Source organism: Anolis sagrei, chromosome Y (genome assembly GCF_037176765.1).
Source record: "Anolis sagrei isolate rAnoSag1 chromosome Y, rAnoSag1.mat, whole genome shotgun sequence".
Classification (NCBI taxonomy): domain Eukaryota; kingdom Metazoa; phylum Chordata; class Lepidosauria; order Squamata; family Dactyloidae; genus Anolis; species Anolis sagrei.
The window spans coordinates 12,380,603-12,406,535 of NC_090035.1; the positions used below are offsets into that span (position 1 = coordinate 12,380,603).

General features: G+C 46.6%; 2 protein-coding genes across 2 annotated transcripts in view; one reads left to right on the forward strand and one right to left on the reverse strand.

Annotated features, from left to right (window-relative positions):
• Positions 1-19,427, forward strand: part of LOC132782107 (guanine nucleotide exchange protein SMCR8) — a 31,300-nt gene extending 11,873 nt beyond the window's left edge. The window contains exon 2 of the mRNA XM_060786786.2: positions 16,743-19,427. Within this exon, the coding sequence (XP_060642769.2) occupies positions 16,743-17,196 (454 nt within the window). The 3' untranslated portion in view covers positions 17,197-19,427. The remainder of the gene's footprint in view (positions 1-16,742) is intronic.
• Positions 19,428-21,557: 2,130 nt separating this feature from the next.
• The window catches only part of LOC137095178 (serine hydroxymethyltransferase, cytosolic-like), a 29,182-nt gene continuing 24,806 nt past the window's right edge, over positions 21,558-25,933 (reverse strand). Inside the window, exon 12 of the mRNA XM_067461539.1 lies at positions 21,558-22,145. Within this exon, the coding sequence (XP_067317640.1) occupies positions 21,973-22,145 (173 nt within the window). The 3' untranslated portion in view covers positions 21,558-21,972. The remainder of the gene's footprint in view (positions 22,146-25,933) is intronic.

A 25,933-nucleotide genomic window follows, 5' to 3' on the forward strand; every position in this document is an offset into this window, starting at 1 on the left:
ATCTGCTCAAAGACCGCACAGCGCCTGGACAACCACATTAGGAAAAAGATTGCAGAGAGGATGTTTGGCCTTCCCAGGAGGGTCATGCACTCTCTTCATAACTTCATGTCAGGCCCCCTTGCAATGCCAGAAGTGGCCAGGGATAGCGGGGAGGCCTCAAGGTCTCTTCAAGGCAAGACACCTGGGAGGATGTCTCCTTCAGATGAGGATCTCTTGCAAAGGCAATCTCAAGAATGCAACCAGTGCACAATGCTGCAAAGACATGTGGCCAAAAGGGCTGTGGAGATCCACCTGGAACTGGCAGGTGCAGCATTTGAGATGTCCCCAGAGACTGCCAACCAGGTCAGGAAATGCCACAGACTTCCAAAAATGATCCCACATGGGAGGAAAACCTATCAGCTGCGAATCCAAGAGCTCTCCTTCATGGAATGTGAAGCCTTGGGCCGTCTTGAATTCAACCTCATCCACAAAGACTTGGTTTTCAGGTGGGGCCTGTCCACGTTCTACCAAACATCCCTCTCCTTCCTGTCTGCAGATGTCAGGCCTCAGGGAGCTCCTCCTTCCTCAACTTGCAGGAGCACAAGGGTCTGGTTCCCTTCCACAGAGACCCTGTTGTTCATTGGCCAGGAAACACAGATGGAGTTGGAATGGCACATCAGAAGGAAGATGGTGCAGCATTTGTGGGGGTTGCCCCGTCTTGTCCAGAGGTCCCTGAGGAAGCTTTCCCCAGGAGCCCCACACATGCAGAGACCTGGGCAGATGGACGTGGCTGTGCTCCCTTCTCAGCTCCCCTTCCTCAGCGAGGCCACCCAACGACAGTTGGAGAGAAACGTGCAGAAAAGGATCATCTTCCGGGAATGGCACCTGCCCAAGAGAGTCCTGAACTCCCTCTTTCTGTTTTGCCCTGAGATGGTTAGAACCACAGATACGGAGCACAGATTGAGGAAGCAGAGGGAATCAGCTCCACGGCAACCTCGGGTGTTCCCCATGCTGCGCTGTGAAGCCCTGGAGAAGATGGTGCTCCACTTTGAGAAGAAGTGTGTGGAGATGCACCTGGGAGTCTCTCAGGCCTTGACTCAATCATCCCAGCAATGCCCCTCACCCTCTTTGAGGCAGCCTCTGCCCCAAAGGATCTTCCCTGGCCAGAGATGCCCTGAACCACGCAGCCAATTCCTAACCTTTGGGCGCCAGGAGGACATGGACCACCTGGAATTGAACCTGCGGCGCAAGCATCTGATGTCCCTCTGGGGACGAGGCACTCATTTCATCGAGGATCTAGGTCCAAGGGCGCCCTGTCCCCACTCCTGCTTGCAGCCCCTCATGCCCAAACAAGCAAAGGTCCTCCCATTAGCAGAAGAGGAGACCCCATTCCTCCAAAAGCAGGAAAGGGAAGCCTTGGAGCTCCATGTTAAAAGGAAGAGGCTCCAGCATGAATGGCGCTTGCCCGGATTGGTTGAGAGATCACTTTCAGCATTCAGGCCAGGCCCCCATTCACAGACAAGCCACTCAAAAGCGTATATCTATGTCAATGTTCTGTGGCAGGATCCTTCCTTTCTTCCACAAAGCAACTCCAGACACTTGGACTTCCATCTTCAGAGAATGAAGCTGCAATGGCAGTGGGGGCTGCCCAAGAGGATCCTGGAATCGCTGAAGGGTCTCTGCCCAGGGATTATAGTGGAACCCCCTGATGCCCAGCAGACGGAAGATGAGGTGGCACTCTCCCAGGGTCCTGCTCATCGTGTGGATCCTAGGCTCTCCATCCCTGGGAGAACAAAAAAGAATCTTCGCCCCATGTTGGCACCCAAAATCATGAACAGGATGGAGATACGCTTGGCCAGAAAGTACATGGAGGTGCACCTGGAATCCGTTCCAGATATGGTCAGGCGCTCTTGGCTGCAGGTGCTCCTCCTTTCCAGGGAACCCCTCCCCAGAAATATCCCTCCGGGATTAATTCAGAAGAAGTTCCGCACTGCCTCCTTCCCATTTCTCCATGCAGGGGAAATGGACAAGATTGAGATGTCCGTGAAGTACCACCACATGGCATTCATTTGGGGCTTGGAGTCTCCCTATGCAGACGCTTTGAGTGGAATGATGGAGCCCAAACCCACTCCTAAGCATCCAGGACCCAGAGGGAGCCATATTGATTTCTCAGAATTAGAAACACCCTTTCTTCTGGAGGGGGAAAGGCAAGCTTTAGAGATTCATGTGTCAAAGAAGAAGATCCACCATGAATGGGCATTACCAGGTCTTGTCCAGAAGTCCATGATGGCTTTTGTGCCAGAGCCTCCTCCTCCACTATCCAATCTGAAGACCACGATCGAGATCAATATCTTTCAAGGGGAGCTCTCCTTCCTTTCTCAAAAGATCTCCAGTGGCTTGGAATTCCACATTAGCAAGAGGACCATCCAGCAACAATGGGGTTTGCCCAGGAGGGTGCTCCGGCCTCTCTATATGCTGGCTCCAAGGGATGTAGGTCATCACCAAGAACTTTCTGATAAGCAGAGCTGGAGGAGCCCCCAAAGATGGCCTGTCCATGGGAAAAACCTCATTGGGCTTCGGCCAATGGGTGCAAGAGACACAGAGCAGGACATCCTGAAAGGGAGAGGAGCTGAATGTAAGCTGGACATCAAGATCTCGAGAAAAGTGGCTAAAAAGCATATGGAAATGTTTTTTGAGAGTCCGCCAACAGACATTGGAACCACCTGTGAAGATAGAGATCCCCTGACAGGACAAGCCCTTCCCAAGCTGATCCGTCCTGGCCATGGTATCAGGCAGCCCCGAAGGACTGCTCTGACCATGGTTTCCCACAAAGAGATGGGGAGGGTAGAGTTGAGTGTCCAGAGCTATCATTTGAATTCCTTATGGGGCACGAGCAAGACCTACAACGAGGGGTTCACAGGAATGGTTCCAGAGCTATCCATCCGGTTCCCCGGGTATAGACAAGCAGATGTTAAGTTTTTGGAGATGCCAACGCCCTTCATCCTGAAAGAGGTGAGGGAAACCCTAGAACTTCATGTGACAAAGAAAAGGATCCACCAGGCATGGGCATTACTGGGTCTTGTCCAAAAGTCCACAATGGCTTTTGTGCCAGAGCCTCCCCAAGCACCCTTCCACCAGAAGACCACGATTGACATTAACGTCATTCCAGGGGAGCTCTCCTTCCTTTCCCAAAAGATCTCCAGTTCCTTGGAACTCCACATTCGTAACAGAACTTTCCAGCATCAGTGGGCCCTGCCCAGTAGGGTGCTCCAGTCCCTTCGCCTGATGGCCCCAAGGGATGGTGGTCTTCACCAAGAACCATCAGATGGCCAGAGCAGGAGAAGCTCCCTCAGAGGGCCTGACCGTGGGATAACACCTCCTGGAAGTTGGCCAATGGGAGCAACTCGTACAGAGAAGCACATCCGGAAAAGAAGAGGGGCAGTGCCTATGCTGGATGCTGAGATATTGAAGAAGGTGCAGCATCACGTGGCTAAGAAACACATGGAAATTCATTTCAGGGTTCTCTCAATGGACACTGGAACCTCCTGTGAAGATGGAGGTCCCCTGGAAAGACAAGCCCTTCCCAAGCTGATCCGTCCTGGCCATGGCACCAGGCAGCCCCGAAGCACTGCTCTGCACATGGTATCCCACAAAGAGATGGGGAGGGTGGAGTTGGCTGTCCAGCGCCGTCACTTGGCTTCCTTGTGGGGCCTGGGCAAGACTTACATAGAAGGGCTCTCAGGAATGTTTCCAGAGCTATCCACCCACTTCCCCAGGTATAGACAGGTAGATTGTGAGTTCTTGGAGATGCAGACGCCCTTCATCCTGAAAGAGGTGAGGGAAGCCTTAGAACTTCATGTGACAAAGAAAAGGTTCCAACATGCATGGGCATTACCAGGTCTTGTCCTAAAGTCCATGATGGCTTTTGTAACAGAGCCTCCCCAAGCACCCTTCCACCAGAAGACTACGATCGACATTAACATCATCCCAGGGGAACTCTCATTCCTTTCCCAAGAGGTCTCCAGTTGCTTGGAACTCCACATTCGTAACAAAGCTTTCCAGCATCAGTGGGGCTTGCCCAGGAGGGTGCTTCAGTCTATCCGCCTGATGGCACCAAGAGATAGTGGTCTTCACCACGAACCATCGGATGGCCAGAGCAGGAGAAGCTCCCTCAGAGGGCCTGACCGTGGGATAACACCTCCTGGAAGTTGGCCAATGGGAGCAACAGGTGCAGAAAAGTACATCCAGAAAAGAAGAGGGGCAGAGCCAATGCTGGATGCTGAGATATTGAAGAAGGTGCAGCAACATGTGGCTAAGAAACACATGGAGAATCATTTCAGCACTTCCTTAATGGACACTGGAGCCTTTTGTGAAGATGGAGGTCCCCTGGAAAAACAACCCCTTCCCAAGCTGATCCGTCCTGGCCATGGCACCAGGCAGCCCCGAAGCACTGCTCTGCACATGGTATCCCACAAAGAAATGGGGAGGGTAGAGTTGGCTGTCCAGCGCCGTCACTTGGCTTCCTTGTGGGGCCTGGGCAAGACTTACATAGAAGGGCTCACAGGAATGTTTCCAGAGCTATCCACCCACTTCCCCAGGTATAGACAGGTAGAAGTTGAGTTCTTGGAGAATAAGACACCCTTCCTCCCAAAGGAGAGGAGAGAAGCCCTAGAGCTTCATGTGACATGGAAGAGGATCCACCATGCATGGCTATTACCAGGTCTTGTCCAAAAGTCTGTGATGGCTTTTGTAACAAAGCCTCCCCAAGCACCCTTCCACCAAAAGACTACAATCGACATTAACATCATTCCAGGGGAGCTCTCATTCCTTTCCCAAGAAGTCTCCAGTTGCTTGGAACTCCACATTCGTAACAGAACTTTCCAGCATCAGTGGGGCTTGCCCAGGAGGGTGCTTCAGTCTATCCGCCTGATGGCACCAAGAGATAGTGGTCTTCACCAAGAACCATCGGATGGCCAGAGCAGGAGAAGCTCCCTCAGTGGGCCTGACCTTGGGATAAGCCCCATTGGAAGTTGGCCAATGGGAGCAACAGGTGCAGAAAAGTACATCCGGAAAAGAAGAGGGGCAGAGCCAATGCTGGATGCTGAGATATTGAAGAAGGTGCAGCAACATGTGGCTAAGAAACACATGGAGAAACATTTCAGCATTTCCTCAATGGACACTGGAGCCTTTTGTGAAGATGGAGGTCCCCTGGAAAGGCAACCCCTTCCCAAGCTGATCCGTCCTGGCCATGGCACCAGGCAGCCCCGAAGCACTGCTCTGCACATGATATCCCACAAAGAGATGGGGAGGGTGGAGTTGGCTGTCCAGCGCCGTCACTTGGCTTCCTTGTGGGGCCTGGGCAAGACTTACATAGAAGGGCTCACAGGAATGTTTCCAGAGCTATCCACCCACTTCCCCAGGTATAGACAGGTAGATTGTGAGTTCTTGGAGATGCAGACGCCCTTCATCCTGAAAGAGGTGAGGGAAGCCTTAGAACTTCATGTGACAAAGAAAAGGATCCAACATGCATGGGCATTACCAGGTCTTGTCCTAAAGTCCATGATGGCTTTTGTAACAGAGCCTCCCCAAGCACCCTTCCACCAGAAGACTACGATCGACATTAACATCATTCCAGGGGAACTCTCATTCCTTTCCCAAGAAGTCTCCAGTTGCTTGGAACTCCACATTCGTAACAGAACTTTCCAGCATCAGTGGGGCTTGCCCAGGAGGGTGCTTCAGTCTATCCGCCTGATGGCACCAAGAGATAGTGGTCTTCACCTGGAACCATCGGATGGCCAGAGCAGGAGAAGCTCCCTCAGAGGGCCTGACCTTGGGATAAGCCCCATTGGAAGTTGGCCAATGGGAGCAACAGGTGCAGAAAAGTACATCCGGAAAAGAAGAGGGGCAGAGCCAATGCTGGATGCTGAGATATTGAAGAGGGTGCAGCAACATGTGGCTAAGAAACACATGGAGAATCATTTCAGCACTTCCTCAATGGACACTGGAGCCTCTTGTGAAGATGGAGGTCCCCTTGAAAAACAACCCCTTCCCAAGCTGATCCGTCCTGGCCATGGCACCAGGCAGCCCCGAAGCACTGCTCTGCCCATGGTATCCCACAAAGAGATGGGGAGGGTGGAGTTGGCTGTCCGGCGCCGTCACTTGGCTTCCCTGTGGGGCCTGGGCAAGACCTACATAGAAGGGCTTGCAGGAATGGGTCCAGGGTTATCCATCCAGCTCCCCAGGTATAGACAGGTAGAAGTTGAGTTCTTGGAGAATAAGACACCCTTCCTCCCAAAGGAGAGGAGAGAAGCCCTAGAGCTTCATGTGACATGGAAGAGGATCCACCATGCATGGGCCTTACCAGGACTTGTCCAGAGGTCTCTTGAGGGGTTCGTGAGCAACGCTCCTTCATGGCTTGAACCTAAAAAGCAGGAGGTTCAGGTCCATATTTTGGTGCAAGAACCCCTGTTCCTCCCTGAAGTCACCAGAACCTCCTTGGAGCGGCACCTTCAGAGGCGGAAGGTGGAGCATGTTTGGAGCTTACCACAGCAAGTGTTGAGGTCATTGAAAAACCTTCTTCCACCATCACACCCAGCAAGGTTCCGCCCTTCTTCCAGGAAAGACTTTGCAGAGGAAGACTTGGATGGGGAAAGGGAACAAATGCACAAGAGATGTATAGTGATGGCTCCTTTCCAGGAAGTGGCTATCCCATTTCTCCAGGCTGAGGAAAAGGAAAAGCTGGAATGCCATATTCAGTGGAAGAAGCTTCAACACCAGTGGGGTCTTCCCACTACCATCCAAAGGTCTCTTCAGGCCTTCCTCTCACCCCCACTGCCTGTGCCAATGCCAAAAGATCACCCGGTTGGCAGTGTCCAGGAAGTAGAGATCCAGACCAGTGAGCCACCTTTCATCTCTGATCCAATCCAGAAGGAACTCGAGGCCAGTGTGAAGAAGATGGCCATTCGGCGGCAGTGGGGGCTTCCCAAAAAGGTCCAGGATTCTCTCCGTGCAGTCTCGCCTGCTGCCCCAGGCACTGGGGCACAGCAGTCCTACCAGGAAGAAGCTGGATCGTCAAAATCCGCAAGAGGAGGCCAGGGACATAAAAAGGAAAGGACACCACCAAGAGACGGTCTTCCTCAGAAGGAAGTCCAAAGGTTACCCAAAGAATCCCACAAACCACCAACAGCTCTTTCTTCTGCTGCCACTCAAGATCAGTCTCGAATGATCAGTACATTGGCATTCCATCTGGGAAGAAACTCGGTGGAAAAACAACTCCGAGCCGTGGAAGACTGCAAGGCCACTTTTGGTGGCCCTTTTCCTAAGTTAGATCCTGCCTTTACTCAGAAGCAGCTCAGGAGCCCATTCCTGCCCTTCCTGGAGGAGCATGTGGTGGATAAAGTGGACATGAACATCCGGCACAAGTTCCTGAGGTACCTCTGGGGGTTGCCCAGTGACCATCCGGACTCCTTATACTGGAGAGAATGGAGGGCAAAAGCCAGACCTGAGGCCAAGAACGTTCTGACCACCACCAAAACACTGGGGGAAGGTAGGGTTCTGATGGTCCCAGAGGGACGTGAGGTAAGCGACCAACCAAGAAGAAGACCCATGGCTGAAGAACCTGCAGGAGGGAAGACTGTGGACTCCTCAGCTTCCCACAAAGGGGACAGGGAACTGAGCAAGTTCCATATCATGCATAAAAAGATTTGCCACCAGCAGGGCCTCCCTTTAGAGATCCAGAACTCTTCAGCAGCCTTCAACAAAACTGACCTCAAGACTCAAGTGAGCCCAGAGACCCCACAGGAAGGAACTTTCAAGACCACAGAGGAAGAGATATCCTCCTCAGAGGGAAGCCAAGGCATCGCAGTGGAATGGACCGATCAGAGACTCCAAACATTGGACAAAATGGATGCCAGAGATTTAGAAAGCCCATCAACCATCTCTGAAGGAATGCTTAGTGATGAGAGTGCTAATGTGGATGAGAGATCAGCTGTCTCTGGAGACAGTAGTCCACGGGTCACAGAGGAACCAAAGGACCAACACCAGAGAAAACACCATGGGAGATGTTTGAAGGCAAAAGCATCCACAGGTGGTCAGGCCATGGATCTCCAAGCCTCCCAGGAAGAGAACAGGGGACTGCTAGATTTCCACATCATGCATAAGAAGATCTGCCACCGGTGGGGCCTTCCACACATTGTGCAGAACTCTTTGACAGCCTTCTGCCCACCAGACTCCACATTCCAGGTGAATTCAGAGACCTCTCAGGAAGGGACCTTGGAGACCACAGAGAAAGAAAGGGCCCCCTCATGGGGAAGCCATGCAGTTACAAGAGTGTGGCCTGGGCAAAGCCCACAACTATGGGACAAAGCAGATTCTACAGATTCACAAAGCCCATCCACAACCTCCAGGGCACAAAGCCACACAACCATCTGTGCAACGGCAGCCACAGGCAGCCCTGAGCCACTGATCATGGAGGAAGAAGATGCCTCCAGAGAAACCCCAGCAGTGAGCTCAGAATCCATAGTGGACAAGAGTGGGCCTGAGCCACAGAGCCCACCTTCTGCAAAGCAGGATACTGCCCCTGACATCTATACCTCCTCACAGATCACAGAAGACCATGGAAACACTACTGGATGTCCTCCAGTTCCTCCACCCACCGAGGTGGAGAGTGGCCAGCTGTCCCTGGAGCCCAGTCTTGCAGGTGGCGTCAGCAGCATCCAGATAGCCCTGTCATACCCTGTGGCTGGGGAACCTCCAAGGCCCAACTGGGAAGAGCAGCAGGGTTCTCTCTCCCCCGCTGTCCTGCAATGCACCTGCTCATCCTCTGTTGTTGACCAGGGAGGTCTCCTCCATCCTTGTTTTTCATCTGTAGAGAATAGAATTTCCCAGGAGGACCTCCACCAGCCCACAGGAGCAGCCCCGCATCGCATGCACCGGACACGCATCTACCACCGAGCTCGAGGGCCCTTTCTCCACCACGCTGACATTATCTATGAAGAGCTGGTGGTAGGGCTGACTCAGCAAGCAGAGGCTAAGCTCCGGAAAACTATACACAGGAGGACCAGAGAGCAGGACCCGCGATTCTATGGTGGCAGTGGACCCACAGAGGCACACACAGACCTGGAAGTGAGCGTGACCCATCGAGGGCATCTAGACTGGAATGACACAACCTACGAACCTGTGGACTGTGGCTCTGCAAAGGTGCAGGGAGAATCAATGCTTGCCTCCAGGGTGAAAGGCAAGGTCCCAAGGAAGGGCTCAACACAGGAGAGCCCCCATTTCTCCTCGCAAAAGAGCAAGGTGGGTGCCCGCACTACAACAAAGGACCCTTCCTTGGAGAGCTTCCTGCGGTCTTTGGGAGCCTCTCTTCACCTTTCCCTCCGAAACTTTTGGTCCTCCTTGTTCTCTGCGTGTGTCCGTCGCTCCTATCGTTCCTACCAAGACCTAGGGAGTGGGCAGCCCCATCCAGCAAGGAAAAGGAGCCAGGAGAGAATCCCCAAAAGAGAGGCCGGAGAGAAGGAACAACAGCCTAAGAGTGGTAGGGGCCCTGCAAAACAATCAGAAGAGCCAAAGGGTCGCAGGAAAGAAAACGGAGCAAGGGAGAGGAAAGGGATTCACAATAAATAAGAAAAAGACAATGATAATGACAAAGAATATATCAAAAACAAGACAGAACAGATTAGAGGAGATAACAGGTATACAAGTAGTATCCAAAATTAAATATCTTGGAATAACTTTAACAACAAAGAACTCACAGCTTCTTAAGAACAACTATGAGAACAAATGGAAGGAAATTAAGAAGGACTTGGAAAAAGGGTAAAACCTAAATCTATCACTTTTAGCCAGAATCTTGGCTATTAAAATGACGGTAATTCCGAAACTATTATTTCTCTTTCAATCCATCCCAATAATTAGGAATGCCAAAACTTTAAAAAATTGGAATAGGGAGATATCCAAATTCATTTGGGCAGGGAAGAAACCGCGTATAAAATTTCTGAATTTAACCAATGAGAGAGAAAGAGGGGGACTTGGGTTAGCCGACATGCAGGTATACCATGCTGCGTGCAGACTCGTGTAGGTAAGGGACTGGACAAATCTCAGTAAAGTTAAAGAACTTGCATTGGAAGGTAACGACCTAAGAAGTGGGTGGCACGTGTACCATTGGTATGAGAAAAGAAAGATTGGAAAAAAAAATGCGGCGAGAATAGTCTACGTGAAGAAATGGAAATCTAAAGAATCTCCAACAATTGAGGACTGGCTACTTAAAATATCTGACATTATAAACATGGACTGATTAACACAACATCTCAAGGGTCAACAAAAGGCAAGGAAGGATTGGTCCCTGATTAGACGCTACCTTGACCCACACCAATCACAAGGCTGCGTGAAAGCAGCCTTGTCACAGAAGGAGGAAGATAAATAGACACTCGGGATTCACGGGAAGATCACACATTACAAACCTACATCTCAACGTGCTTCTTTTTTCCCCCTCCTGGTTTGGTGTATGTTTTGTCTGTTAGTTTATCTCTCCTTTATTTCATGTATTTATTTATTTATTTATTTATTCTCTTCTTATTCGTCTGATTTTGTTATATCCAAAGTAAGTCTCACGAACAATATACACAAACCTTCCTAATAAAGATTATTTTTAAAAAAGAGTGTATATAGTTCATAAGTATATCTGTGTATATAGAATATATGTGGAGGGTACATAGAGTGTTTATGGGGTGAATATAGAGTATATACAGAGTGTACATAGAGTAATAATAATGTAAAGTTTTACAGCAACAGTGGAGACTCATTCGAGTTGATAGGATGGGGGCTGGTTTGTGGGTTTTTGAGGTCATAGGAAGTGATCGCATAGGAATCTGAGGTGTGTGTGTGTGGGGGGGGGGGTTTACCTTCTCCCTTGAGAGCTCCTTGAGTTTAATTGCTTTGGTTTTGATGGTTTGAGTAGGGTTTTGGAATATGATTAATTGCATGCGTATGTTGAATTGTGGAAGGTATATCAGGAAGTTTTGATTGTAATAGGAAACAGGAATATTGTGTTGTTGCGTAGGAATTTGAAGGATTAGAGTGGTACTATAGGAAAGTTTTTGGCTGTGATAGGAAAGAAGTATGTCGGAAATTCATAGGAACAACAATCTTTCTATGTGATCTCTTGGGGAAATCGTTCAGCCTTGTGCTGCAACAGATTGAGACCCTGAATAAGAAAATTGACCACCTTTTCTAAAGGAATTTCTTTGATTGTGAAAAATCCCACTCCTGGTGACGTTCTAGAAACGGAACCCGCTGTGTTGAAGAATCTTGTTGAGGATGTGTCTGCAACGGAAGGCCAGGAGAGAAATAGGTTTGAGGAGCAGAAAGTAGATGATAGGTCAGGAATTGAGGCTTTTTGGGGAGGGGGGAGAACGAGCCAGGAAAAGGCAAGCTTTGCCTTGCACAACATAGACAATAAGTTAACAACTGAGTCCGTTGAACAAACTTTGGACACTCCACACCATTGTCAACATCTCCTGAGGACTAATAACTTGTCTGTGGACTCATTATGGAACAGAGGCAAATGGACATCAAAGAGAGTGGTCCAGATCTCTGTATCCCAAATTTTGTCGGTAAGCCGGTCAGAAGTGAAGATCAAAACCATCGACTGGCTTTATAGAGACGACCAATCTTGGGACTGTTCTATGTGTCTTCTCATCTCATTGGAGGATAGACTGCTAGTGGAGGAGCTGTTCTCACTGGGACCTCAAGTAAAACACTGGGGCATTATTTTTAGAAAGGTGTTTGTAGATCCATTGATCCGCCCACTGGTCACCAGGCTGAGGTCACATTCGCAGGTTTCTAAAAGCCCCAGCATTAGGGTAGAAAGTTCTGCCATTTTAGCCCCTTCCTCGTTAGAGTTTTATTTTGAGACTCCCTCCCTATGCACCCATCCCTGCCGCTTCCAATATCCAATCCCGCCCATACACGCTCCCATTGTTTAGCCCCCTCCCCATTTCAGATGTCTCTTTCTCCCTATCTCCTTTGGAGATCTCTTCCTCCTCCTCTGGTAAAATAAATTCGTTAGGTGGCTCTCTGGTTCTGAAGAGCTGACTAATCTCTCCAGGACATAGTTCCAATCAGACTATCCATCAGGGGGAGGGGTTCCGAATGGGTCGGGTGCCATTGAGGTGGTGTAAGGAAGGAGAAAGATAGGTCACTTTCTACCCAGGAAGAAGCGCAGCAGAGTACTTGTGACCCTGGAGAAGGTTAGGTGCGGTGGTCTCCATGACAGACCCCCTGGACTACAAATACTGCTTTTGAATGCCAGATCTGTCAATGGTAAAAAGAAAATACAGGGAGGGTAGACAAATGGATTCTTTGTGTGATGTTTCCAAACATGGGCAATGATGGATGAACACCCATATAGAGCAATGTGTAACGGGACGTCAGAACTTGAAACAGGACAATTGGGCATCTAACAGTATGGAGCTCATCAGATGGGGCCTTCTGCGGGCAGCAGCAATGGAAGCCCAATTATTCCTAATGGCAAGGCTGGGGCACCCGTTGCTTTTCGCCCTGCCTCTCCGTTTTCCGCAAGTCTAGCACTGGCATCGCACAGCTAAAAAGGAGCTGCATGTGTATCAATACACACTCAGTGACTTCCATTCTTGTCTCTGGGCATATGATGAGGTCCTAAGATTTCCTTTACTAGACAGACAGTCCCCAATGCTTCTCAAAGCCCATGTGATGTATTGAAAGGGGATTAGATTGACATTTGCACATCGTATTGGCTTATCAGGGCAATGTCTTTGAATTCTACTGCATTGAATCCTAGAATTGGAAGAAACCCAAAGAACTGGAAGAAACCACTCCAGCCCCATTCTGTCAGACAGGAAGACACCATCCAAGCACTCTCTTCTTCTGGCCCTTGTGCTCCTGCATGGTGCGCTCTGTAACATGGAGATAGGGGGAAAGGAGGCTGAGGGGAGCGTGCCAGGGAGTTGTCTACAGTGGCTCCCAACCTTTGTTCCTCCAGGTGTTTGGGACTTCAACTCCCAGAAGCTCTAGCTATCTCAACCGACTGTCAGGAATTCTGGGCAGTGTAGTCCAAAATAACTAGGAGGAACAAAGGTTGCAAATAACTGCAGTAGGACATTGTTTGGGTTCACAATGCTCTCCGGATGTAGGGGACCTACATCGCCCCCAAATCACTGTCAAATCCTCCCAAACCTCTCCAGTATTTTCCTTTGGTCACGAGAGTTCTGTATGCCAAGTTTGGTTCAAATCCTTTGTTGATGGCTAGGTTCTTGTGGGTTTTTTCGGGCTATATGCCCATGTTCTAGAGGCATTTCTCCTGACGTTTCGCCTGCATCTATGGCAAGCATCCTCAGAGGTAGTGAGGTCTGTTGGTATTAGGACAATGGGTTTATATATCTGTGGAATGACCAGGGTGAGACAAAGGACTTTTGTCAGTTGGGCTAGGTGTGAATCTTTCAACTGACCACCTTGATTAGCATACAATGGGCTGACTGTGCCTGGAGCAAACTCTTCTTGAAAGGTAATTAGGTGTCCCTGCCTGTTTCCTCTCTGCTGTTTTTGCTGTTGCAATTTTAGAATTTTTTAATACTGGTAGCCAGATCTTGTTCATTTTCATGGTTTCCTCCTTTCTGCTGAAATTGTCCACATGTTTGTGTATTTCAATGGCTTCTCTGTGTAGTCTGACATGGTGGTTGTGAGAGTGGTCCAGCATTTTTGTGTTCTCAAATAAAATGCTGTGTCCAGGTTAGTTCATCAGGTGCTCTGCTATGGCTGATTTCTCTGGCTGAAGTAGTCTGCAGTGCCTTTCATGTTCCTTGATTCTTGTTTGGGCGCTGCGTTTGGTGGTCCATAGATGCAGGCGAAACGTCAGGAGAAATGCCTCTAGAACATGGCCATATAGCCCGTAAAGACCCACAAGAACCTAGTGATTCAAGCCATGAAAGCCTTCGACAATACATTGTTGATGGCATTCAGAATGTTCTTTGACGGCAGGTGAACTGTAAATCCAAGTAACTCCAATGCCCACATGTCAGGGTCTATTTTCCCCAAACCTCTCTAGTATTTTCTGTTGGTGATGGGACTTCTGTATTCCAAGGTTGGTTCAATTCCATTGTTGATGGTGTTCAGAATGTTCTTTGATGGAAGGTATACTATACATCCAAGTAACTCCAACTCCCACATGTCGGGGTCTATTTTCCTCAAACCTCTCCAGTATTTTCTGTTGGTCAAGGGAATTCTGTATGCCAAGTTTGGTCCAGGCCTGTCATTTTTGGGGGTCTCAGTGGTCTGTGGAAGCCAGAGCTGAATCGGTTGAAAATACTGCAAATCTCATCATCCATTGACTATACTTCCCCATATTGTTTTTGAGATTAATCACTGATTAATCTCAAAAAAATTACTAATTATGTTCTATTTGTAACAATGAAAATACCTTCTGCATATCAGATATTTACATTACAATTCATAACAGTTGCAAAATTACAGTTATAAAGTAGCAACTAAAGTAATTTTATGGTTGGGGTCACGCCAACATGAGGAACTATATTTAGGGGTCACGGCATTAGAAAGGTTGAGAACCACTGGTTTAGGTCCAGGAGAGGCAAAAGGAAGCCTTCAATGTGCATTAGTGCTCTGTGGTTTGTGTCATCAAAATCCAAGTCACACACTGGCTCAATAATAATAATAATAATAATAATACTTTATTTATACCCCGCCACCATCTCTCATGGGGTTTACAAAATAGCACACAATACATCCTAAAGGAATACCGGCGTCAGCCATTTTTAATGTAACTGTATTTTCAACTGGTTTGAGAATATTTTTTGTAATGTTTATTTATTTTTTAGTTAATTATGTCTTACTGACTATTCTGTTATATTTTTATCTCAATGCTTAATCCTTCGTAGTAAAGTCACTGTTATTATTCTGTATTTTGATATGTTTTTGGTATGTTTTGTACTCACTTAGGCATTGAATGTCTTGCCTTCTTATATGTAAACCATCCTGAGTCCCCTTGGGGAGAGAGGGACGTATAGAAATATTATTATTATTATTATTATTATTATTATTATTATTATTATGGAGCCCCCGGTGGTGCAGTGGGTTAAACCACTGAGCTGCTGAACTTGCTTACCGAAAGGTCGCAGGCTTGAATCTGAGGAGCGGGGTGAGCTCCCGCTGTTAGCTCCAGCCTCTGCCAACCTAGCAGTTCAAAAGCATGTGAATGTGAGTAGATCAATCGGTACTGCTCCGGCGGGAATGTAATGGCACTCCATGCAGTCATGCTGGCCACATGACCTTGGAGGTGTCTACGGACAATGCCGACTCTTTGGCTTAAAGATGGAGATGAGCACCAACCCCCAGAGTCAGACACAACTGGACTTAATGTCAGGGGAAAACCTTTACGTTTTACCTATTATTAAGATGCCATACATAAAATACATAATGCATAAAATAAAATATATCAACATGAAAACAATAACATAAACTCATCCGCACAGTGAAAACATTTTATTCAACACTGGAGCCCCCAGTGATGCTCCGTGCCAGCCGAACTGAAGACCCACAGGTTGGAGGTTCAAATCTGGGGAGAGCGCAGATGAGCTCCCTCTATCAGCTCCAGCTCTCCATGCAGGGACATGAGAGAAGCCTCCCACAAGGGTGGTGAAACATCAAAACATCCAGGCGTCCCCTGGGCAACATCCTTGCAGACAGCCAAATCTCTCACACCAGAAGCAACTTGCAGTTTCTCAAGTCACTCCTGACACTTACTTTTTACTTAGGCGATCCCTCGCTTTCCGAGGATGATTGTCTTCCAATATTCTTGTGGGTCTGTATGTGGCTGTGGAGCCCTATTCTTGATCTGCATCTTCTTCCACAGTGAGGGCATTGGTTTCCAGGTGGAAGGCGGTCTCGGCCGGGGTTGGCTTGACACGCCTTCCTCTTGGCACGTTTCTCTTTTTCACCCTCCACTCGTGCCTCCTCAAATTCTGCAGCACTGCTGGTCACAGCTGACCTCCAGCTGGAGCGGTCAAGGGCCAGGGCTTCCCAGTTCTCACAGTCTATGCCAGAGTTTTTAAGGTTGGCTTTGAGCCCATCTTTAAATCTCTTTTCCTGTCCTCCAACATTCTGTTTTCCGTTCTTGAGTTCGGAGTAGAGCAGCTGCTTTGGGAGACGGTGGTCGGGCATCCGGACAACATAGCTGATCCAGTGGAGTTGGTGGCGGAGGACCATCGCTTCAATGCTGGTGGTCTTTGCTTCTTCCAGCACGCTGATGTTTGTCCGCTTGTCTTCCCAAGAGATTTGCAGGATTTTCCGGAGGCAGTGCTGATGTAATCGTTCCAGGAGTTGCATGGGACGTCTGTAGACAGTCCATGTCTCACAGGCATAGAGCAGGGTTGGGAGGACAATAGCTTTATAAACAAGCACCTTGGTATCCCTACGGATGTCCCGGTCCTTAAACACTCTCTGCTTCATTCGGAAAAATGCTGTGCTTGCAGAGCTCAGGCGGTGTTGTATTTCAGCGTCGATGTTGACTTTGGTGGAGAGGTGGCTGCCAAGGTAGCTACTCCTGACACACACACACACACAAAACACCGGTTTGATTCTGCATTAAATAGTTAGCGTAAATGGGGCCTCTATGTATTCTCTACGTAACTTCTTAACTCATCTTTTCTACTTTGGCGACAGTTTTGCCTCTTTGCGGCAGCCTGCCTTCCAACTCTCCCTTTAACTTTCTTTTCCAGGTCATCTTCCCCAGCCGGTGTCAGCATGATGCACTCCCTCATCCGGTATGGGCGGTACATCAGCATCCTGGACGCCGACAGCAAAACCCTCCGCTGCCCGCAGTACCGGGGGACCCTGATCCCGCGCCTGGCCGACCACCGGACGCAGATCAAGCGCGGGAGCACCTACTTCATGCACATCCAGACACTCCTGACACAGCTGAGCGCCAAGGCTTTCCTTTTCGCCTTCTGCCACCACCTGCACCTGCCACTCAAAGAGGGTGAGACCGAGGCCTCCATGGCTTCCCGGCGGCTGAACTTCCTGAAGATGCACCTGGGCCTGGCCAACGAGGACAGCAAGGTGGTCCAATATCTCGCCGAGCTCCTGAAACTGCAGTTCGTTCAGGATCCCGTCCGAGGGGTCAGTCCCGTGCTCAGGTTTGACTATGTGCCCAGCGCTTTGTACAAGATCTAGCAGTCTCCAGACTGACCTTCTCGTTCCTTCGCCATCTCACAGTGCTGCTCTGCCATCATTTACAGGCCTCCAAGGTTTCCACGGTCCTTGCAGTATGTTGCGCAGGGCCTGAGGGAGCAGCTAAGTCAGCCTCATTAAAATAAGACTTCCCGATTCCTGGTCGGACCTCTTCGGAAAGAACTAAGGCTATCTTATTGCTGCTTCAAAGGGGAATCAGAGGGTAACGCCTTTTTGGAGTGGTGGGTGATCAGAGGCTGTGTCTACACTGTAGACTGCATGCAGTTGACCCTACTTTAACTCCCATGGGTCAGTGCATCATGGGAGTCGTAGTTTGGCAGAGAAGGCTAAACATCTTGCAAGGCATCAACTGCCAGGTTTCCAAAGCATTTAGGCATGGCAGTTAAAGCGGTGTCAAAATTGCATTAATTCTACTGTGTAGATGCACCCAAAGAGAGAGAAAGCCGCTTAGCACATGGTCAGAGGCATAAGCAGGGAAAGATGAGAAGGGAGTGCATTCTTGGAGGTGCACTCGTTGGAAATACAGTATTTTGGAGAAAATGGAGTTCAATTCTCTCCCTAAAGATCTTGGCAGGTCAGCTCTCAGCCATCCAATCATGGAAAGTTCATCATCTCCCTGTTCCACATTTGCTGGGGATTGCAATGGCTCCCTTTGCAGGAAGCCACAAAAGAAACCACAGGGTAAATGAGGCCAGAGAGGAAGACATTCCAGTGGGGCATTTCTGGGCTCTCCTGGTCTCAATCACAGCAGAGACATCCTCCCTTTTTTCAGAGGTCCAGCAGTGTGTCTGTCAAGCATTAGGAGTTGGCCACGACTGGCTCTCCGTTCCTAGAACCATGTCTTTTCTGTAGCTCTGGAGAGAAAAGAAAACTATGTCTTCTGTCAAAGGGAAAGGACGTGCTCTGGAGCCGTCTATAGCATCACCTTAGCAGTCAAGCTTCATCAGGAACAGAATTTGGCTAGAGTTAGACTCCCTCTGCTCCACACTGGATTTTGTTTTGCCATAACCATCCCGAAGCCTGCTTTGAATCAGCGAACGCCCACCCTGTGTCCTCATTTGAACCCTAAGGCTTTCCAAGTGTTTTACTACCTCTATAATAACATCACTGGGAGTTAATGGTGGTTGCTGGCCATCCAGTTCGGTGAGAATTGGACTTTTAGGTCCCTAAATCCTCCTAAACCCTAAGCTACGCTATCAGCTTGGGTCCTTCTGTGGAGTTCTGCTTGAATCCTACAGAAAGGACCTTTCCGACATCTTTGTGGCTGTGGGGGGAGATATATATAAATAATCCGGCAGCATATCGCAACTGGATATCACTTTTAAGGATCGAGCAATGCCTTACTGGTTTTATTTCCCTTTTTAAGAACTGTTCTGCTTCCTGTTACCGAGCGGCTGGCGACAGAGGGACACGTGTTTTACGAGAATAACTGGAAAAATAGGTGTTGTGTGTGTGTGTTTTGAAACCTCTTTTGGGCTCTGAAATCGAATGTAAAGTTCCTGGAAGCTTCAAAGGGTTTAATGTTTGGCCCATTCTGGGAAACTTGATGCAAATCTGCACTACTGTATATAAATAATGAATATATAGGGGGCAGGGCAGGGAGGGAGAAAAAGTGTCCCGTTTGAAAGGGAGATTGCCTTGTTATGCTGCACTTTTTGAGTTCCTTCAGTAAAGAAAAATATATATTGTGTTGCTGGAAAAACACCCCACAAAAGACACCTTTTGCTGCTTTTTATTGGGGGAAAAACGAACGTACCTCTTTGCCATTTGGTTCTCCATTTACAGAAGAAAACAAAACACATTGTGTGTGTTTTTAGGCAATTTGGCCAATGGCTAACATGTCATAGTCCTAATTGTCGTTTTGGATGAACTTTACAAGTTTTATGGAGATCAGTTGCATCACTATATGACTTCATATCCACAAACTTGGTTCACAAGCCAAGGCTTTATTATCCTTTTGAGTCAAATGCCATCTGCTGTTAAGACATTATGGGTAAAGTTGCTGTGTTTATACTGGAATATATAGAATCCAGGTTGTCGAGCTTCCGTTCGGCTCCTTAAACTTGAAATAGTCTTTTGTTTTTGGATGTGGAATCGATATTATGGGAGACTTTGAGCCTCTCCATCCCAAAATGCTATCTAGTGCTCCTCTGTCTTTTGCCTTTGAGCCATATTTCCCATCTCCCGCAATAGGAGTCCAGCCAGAAAATGACCAAACCTGAGCTTTAGTCTTATTAACCTGCCTGCACTTTGTGACTCTGACACAAACTTGGAGCCTTCCCTGCAATCGCTCCAGCTGTGCTGTCCAATGTTTATGGAACATGTAATCCAAGATGTACCATGTATGGAAATGCCATACTAGTCTGCGTCACAGGGATTCCCATGTAGTTGGATGCTCTGCTGCAAGTTCATCCCACTGTAGAGCCTGCTAAAGGAGGTGGAAACCTTATATCCTGCAATTATTGAAGGCTACAAGTATTTCCAACTTGTCTTAACTACTTCACTGCTTGCTCCATTATGGGACCGGCAGAATTTGAGACTCAAGATTGTCTCCTTGGTTTGAAAAGTTCCCCCAAAATGAGTTTCCAGAATACTAGTTCGCCTTGATTTCATCTCCCATCTGCCACAAAAGACTGAAAGGTGAGATGAAAAAGAAGCCCCTCGAATTGATTTCATCTCCCATCTGCCACAAAAGGTTGGAAGGTGAGATGAGAAAAAGCCCCCAAATTTCTCTCGCCCATCTTTCTTACTACTTCATCACACTAGAGAATGAATCCACTTTAAATCTGGTTTCTGCTTCCTGCAGAATTCAGGGATTTGTAGTTTGGTGAGGCTGTTAAAGGCTCCTCCCTAAACTACAAACCCCGGAATTCTGCAGGAGTCATACCACAAATATATATGTGTGTGTGTATATATGTGTGTGTGTGTGTGTATGTGTGTGTGTGTATATATATATATATATATATATATATATGATGCACTATGTATATATGTACATCCACATTGTGTATTATACACACATATATACATGTATATACAAAGTGTGTATATAGTGTGTGTGTATATATATATATATCACATACACAAACACATGTATATACACAATGAATATATATTTATATGTATCATACCTACACACAGTACATATATATGTGTGTATACACATGTATATGCACATAAGGTGTGTTATGTGTATGTTCATATGTATATATACTGTGTATACATCAAGTACATATATGTATAAATGTGTATATGTAACATGTATATACATACACAGTATATATATCCTGTGTGAATATATATATGAGTATAGTCCTACAGTCCATATATATATATATAAATACACAATATAAATATATATACACATACACACGCATATATATAGTGCATATATTTATATGTACACACACATGTATACAGTGTGTATTTATAGTATATATGCATGTTTATGTATGTGTACATAGATATGTATATACATCCACAATGTACACAACACACACAAGTGGATGCATTCTCTAGTGTGATGAAGCCCTTCATTTTATATTATGAATATCTTGCTTTGAATAGAAAGCAAACTGGTTTAGAAGTCCCAAAAGCTAACCATGGCGAGTTGTAAGCTTGCAGGTTTGTTACGTCACATTAAAATGCTATCGAAGGGAAGGAAGTTAGCATTTGCACGAGATCAGAAGCAGGAAGCTCTGAGGCTATTGTGACTAAAGGAAGTCAGCTCTAACCTTTGCAACAGGTTCATGGAAGCTGGATCTGCACTGCCATATAAAGCAGTTTGGAAGGGCTATTATATGGTGTACTCATATGCCATTCAAAAATCGCCCTTATATCAGGCATGGTGTTTTGGACTCCAACTCCCACAATTCCTAACAGCCTACCGGCTGTTAGGAATTGTGGGAGTTGTAGTCCAAAACACCTGGAGGGCCGTGGTTTGCCCATGCCTGCCTTATATGGATCTACACTAACTATAATGCAGATTTAGCTGGAGATAAACATCAGAAAGGAAGACTATTTAGGATGATAGGCCATAACATGAGATGTAAACTATGATATATGATTTATATGGGATGTAGGCCATCAACAATGAGAGCTGCTGACCTTCTGACTCCATACTTAAGGAGTTGGCAGTATTTCTGTGCAGTTTTGCAAACTCACATTTCCTCTCTTTCCCATTCTATGCATCGAGGTGGTACTTGGAAGGGAGAACCACAGCAACAGTGTGTCTTTGTGGGCGAAATCAGAGCAGCATGCTTTTTGTGTGTCCGTGATATTCAAAGAGAACCTACTCAAGATGACAACCAACAATATCAAAAAACACACAGGAAGGGAAAGGGTACATTGGAAGCAAAATTATTTATTGGGGTTCAAATATTTTTTGAAATACAAATACGTATATTTGTTGTATTTTTTAAAGCTTCTCGAACCCTTGTGGCCACCTTTTTAATTTTATTGTGCTCAGTAAAAAGTGTCTGGACCATCCTTTTTTTTGGGTTGATATTTCTCATACAAAGCTATATAACTGGGACAGAAAACGCATCCTATGTGTTGTCGAAGGCTTTCATGGCCAGAATCATTGGGTTGCTGTGAGTTTTCCAGGCTGTATGGCCATGTTCCAGAAGCATTCTCTCCTGACGTTTCACCCACATCTGTGGCAGGCATCTTCAGAGGTTGTGAGGCCTGTTGGAAACTAGGCAAGTGGGGTTTATATATCTGTGGAATGTCCCGGGTACAACATCTCATAATGCTCCTTTACAGGACGGGCAAACCAGGGAGCGGGAAGGAATCGGCAAAGGTCTCCACTTCCTCCTTGAGAGACGCCATCAGCGCTTGGTACTTTCCATCAGAGAGCAGCTTCTCTTTGAATTCTCTCAGCGTCGCTTTGGGGCTCATCTCATTCTGCACCTGCAAGGTGATCTCTATACCTGTGAGGATGACACGAAAACCGGTAGCAAATATTTGGGAAGCACAAGTACTTCCACTGGGATTGACAGTAGGATCATGATTGAGGATAAAGCCCCTTGTATTCAGACATAAGCAAAGGTAAAGGTTGCCCTTTGACATTAAGTCTAGTTGAGCCAACTCTGGGGGTAGATGCTCATCTCCATTTCTAACCTGAAGAACCGGCATTGTCAGTAGACACCTCCAAGGTCATGTGGCCAGCATGGGCACCACAATTCAAGAGAGATATTGACAAGCTGGAATGTGTCCAGAGGAGGGTGACTAAAATGATCAAGGGTTTGGAGAACAAGCCCTACGAGGAGCAGCTTAAGGAGCTGGGCATGTTTAGCCTGAAGAAGAGAAGGCTGAGAGGAGATATGATAGCCATGTATAAATATGTGAAAGGAAGTCATAGGGAGGAGGGAGCAAGCTTGTTTTCTGCTTCCCTGGAGACTAGGACGCGGAGCAATGGCTTCAGACTACAAGAGAGGAGATTCCATCTGAACATGAGGAAGAACTTCCTGACTGAGAGAGCCGTTCAGCAGTGGAATTCTCTGCCCCGGAGTGTGGTGGAGGCTCCTTCTTTGGAAGCTTTTAAACAAAGGCTGGATGGCCATCTGTCAGGGGTGATTTGAATGCAATATTCCTGCTTCTTGGCAGGGGGTTGGACTGGATGGCCCATGAGGTCTCTTCCAACTCTTTGATTCTATAATTCTATGGAGTACCGTTACCTTCCCGCCAAAGCGATACCTATTGATTTACTCGCCTTTAGATGTTTTCGAACTGCTAGGTTGGCAGAAGCTGGGCCTGACAGCGAGAACTCACCCCACTCCCTGGATCTGAACCGTCAACCTTTCAGTCGGCAAATTCAGCAGCTCAGCAGTTTAAACCGCTGCACCACTGCGGCATATCCTGCTATATATCCTGAAAGAACCCACTACTCTGGATGGAGCAGAAGGGGGAAAAGCTGGTTATTTATTCTTAAAAGGAGAGGATGAAAGAGTCCTTCCCTGATTAAAAAACTGTTGCTTTGTTATTTCAATATTGACACCAGAGTCCCATTCACTTTCACAGAGGTGCACCTGAAGTCAAAAGACCTTAAGAAGTGCTTCTGGACCCTTTTTTCTGGACTAAGATCAATGTTTCCTAATTCTTAAAGGATGAATTATAGGAGGCCCTTCCAGATAGGCTTAGACTGCAACTCCCATCATCCCTTGTGTATTTATTTGCTTAATTTATACCCTACCTTTCTCACCCTGCAAGGGACTCATCCCTTGCTATCATATACGTATCGGAGGGGAGCACACCTTTTTCATACCAATTGGAAAAGGAAACACAGAAGTGGATGATAGTTAATACAGTCAGCCACCCATGTTTTCTGGCTTTGAGTATTGTCTGAGAGAGGAAAAGGTGATGATAATAATAATAATTATTATTTTAATAATAATAGTGATAATTATTATTATCAGTGGCATGAGATAGATGATGACAATATCAAGGCTTATTATTATTATTGTTGGTGGTAGAAAAGTAGAAAACCTGTAAAGAAGAAACACTATTTTTAAACTGAGAGAACACTTCTTTTAAGTTCACTGTGACCCTATGGCCAACCTCTGCAGTTGCATTGAGAAGTGGATGATGGTTATTACAGTCAGCCATTCACATTGTCTGGCTTTGAGAGTCTTGTTTCAGAGAGGAAAGGGGGGATGATGATGATGATGGTGATAGGTGGGATCACAAGCCTGATCACATTTTCTGGCTTTGAGAGTCTTGTTTCAGAGAGGAAAGGGGGGATGATGATGATAATAATAGTAATAATAATAATAATAGGTGGGACTCCACACCTGATCACATTTTCTGGCTTTGGGAGTCTTGCTTTGGAGAGGAAAGGGGGGGGGGGGTGATGATGATGATGATGATGATAATAATAATAATAATAATAATAATAATAGGTGGGATTCCACACCTGATCACATTTTCTGGCTTTGAGAATCTTGTTTCAGAGAGGAAAGAGGAGATGATGATGATGATAGGTGGGATCACAAGCCTGATCACATTTTCTGGCTTTGAGAGTCTTGTTTCAGAGAGGAAAGGGGGGATGATGATGATAATAATAGTAATAATAATAATAATAATAATAATAGGTGGGACTCCACACCTGATCACATTTTCTGGCTTTGGGAGTCTTGCTTTGGAGAGGAAAGGGGGGGGGGGGGTGATGATGATGATGATGATGATAATAATAATAATAATAATAATAATAATAGGTGGGATTCCACACCTGATCACATTTTCTGGCTTTGAGAATCTTGTTTCAGAGAGGAAAGAGGAGATGATGATGATGATAGGTGGGATCACAAGCCTGATCACATTTTCTGGCTTTGAGAGTCTTGTTTCAGAGAGGAAAGGGGGGATGATGATGATAATAATAGTAATAATAATAATAATAATAATAATAGGTGGGACTCCACACCTGATCACATTTTCTGGCTTTGGGAGTCTTGCTTTGGAGAGGAAAGGGGGGGGGGGGTGATGATGATGATGACGATGATAATAATAATAATAATAATAATAATAATAATAATAATAGGTGGGATTCCACACCTGATCACATTTTCTGGCTTTGAGAGTCTTGTTTTGGAGAGGAAAGGGGGGGGGATGACGATGATGATAATAATAATAATAATAATAATAATAATAGGTGGGATCACAAACCTGAAAAAGTTATGGAAAATGAACACGTCAAACTACTCTGGGACTTCTGAATTCAGACTGACAGAGTTTTGGAGCACATGACTCCTAACCTCATAATCGTGGAAAAAAACACAAGTATGGATCGTTGATGTTGCAATCCCAGGCGATGGCAGGATTGACAAGAAGCAACTGGAAAAGCTGACACGATATGAGGATTTAAAGATTGAACTGTAAAGACTCTGGTACAAGCCCGTCAAAAGTGGTCCCAGTGGCTATCAGCACACTGGGTGCAGTGCCTAAAGACCCTGGCCTGCACTTAAAAACAATCGACACTGACAAAATTACCATCCGTCAGGTGCAAAAGGCCACCCTACTCGGATGTGTACGCATTATTCGCCGATACATCACACAGTCCTAGACACTTGGGAAGTGTCCGAGGTGTGATCAAATACAAAGGCCAGCATAGTGGTCTTGTTTGCTGTAGACTCATCTTCTTGTGTTTCAAATAATAATAATAATACTCCTGACTTCACAATCCTGTTAAAAAACAAAAGTATGGATCATCGATGTCGCAATCCCAGGTGATAGCAGGATTACAGAGAAACAACTGGAAAAGCTGACATGATATGAATATTTAAAGATCGAACTGCAAAGACTCTGGCACAAGCCAGTCAAGGTGGTCCCAGTGGTGATCAGCACACTGGGTGCAGTGCCTAAAGACCTTGGCCTGCACTTAAACACAATCAGCATTGACAAAATTACCATCTGCAAGCTGCAGAAGGCCACCTTACTGGGATCTGCACGCATTATTCACCAATGCATCACACAGTCCTAGACACTTGGGAAGTGTCTGATGTGTGATTCAATACAACAGCCAGCAGAGTGTCTTCTGTGGACTCATCTTGTTGTGTTTCAAATAATAATAATAATAATAACAACAACCCAATACAACAGCCAGCAGAGTGATCTTGTCTGCTGTGGACTCATCTTGTTGTGTTTATAATAATAATAATAATAATAATAATAATAATACAGTAATTAACTTTTCCAAACATTCCAGCATGGGGTTGTGCAATGC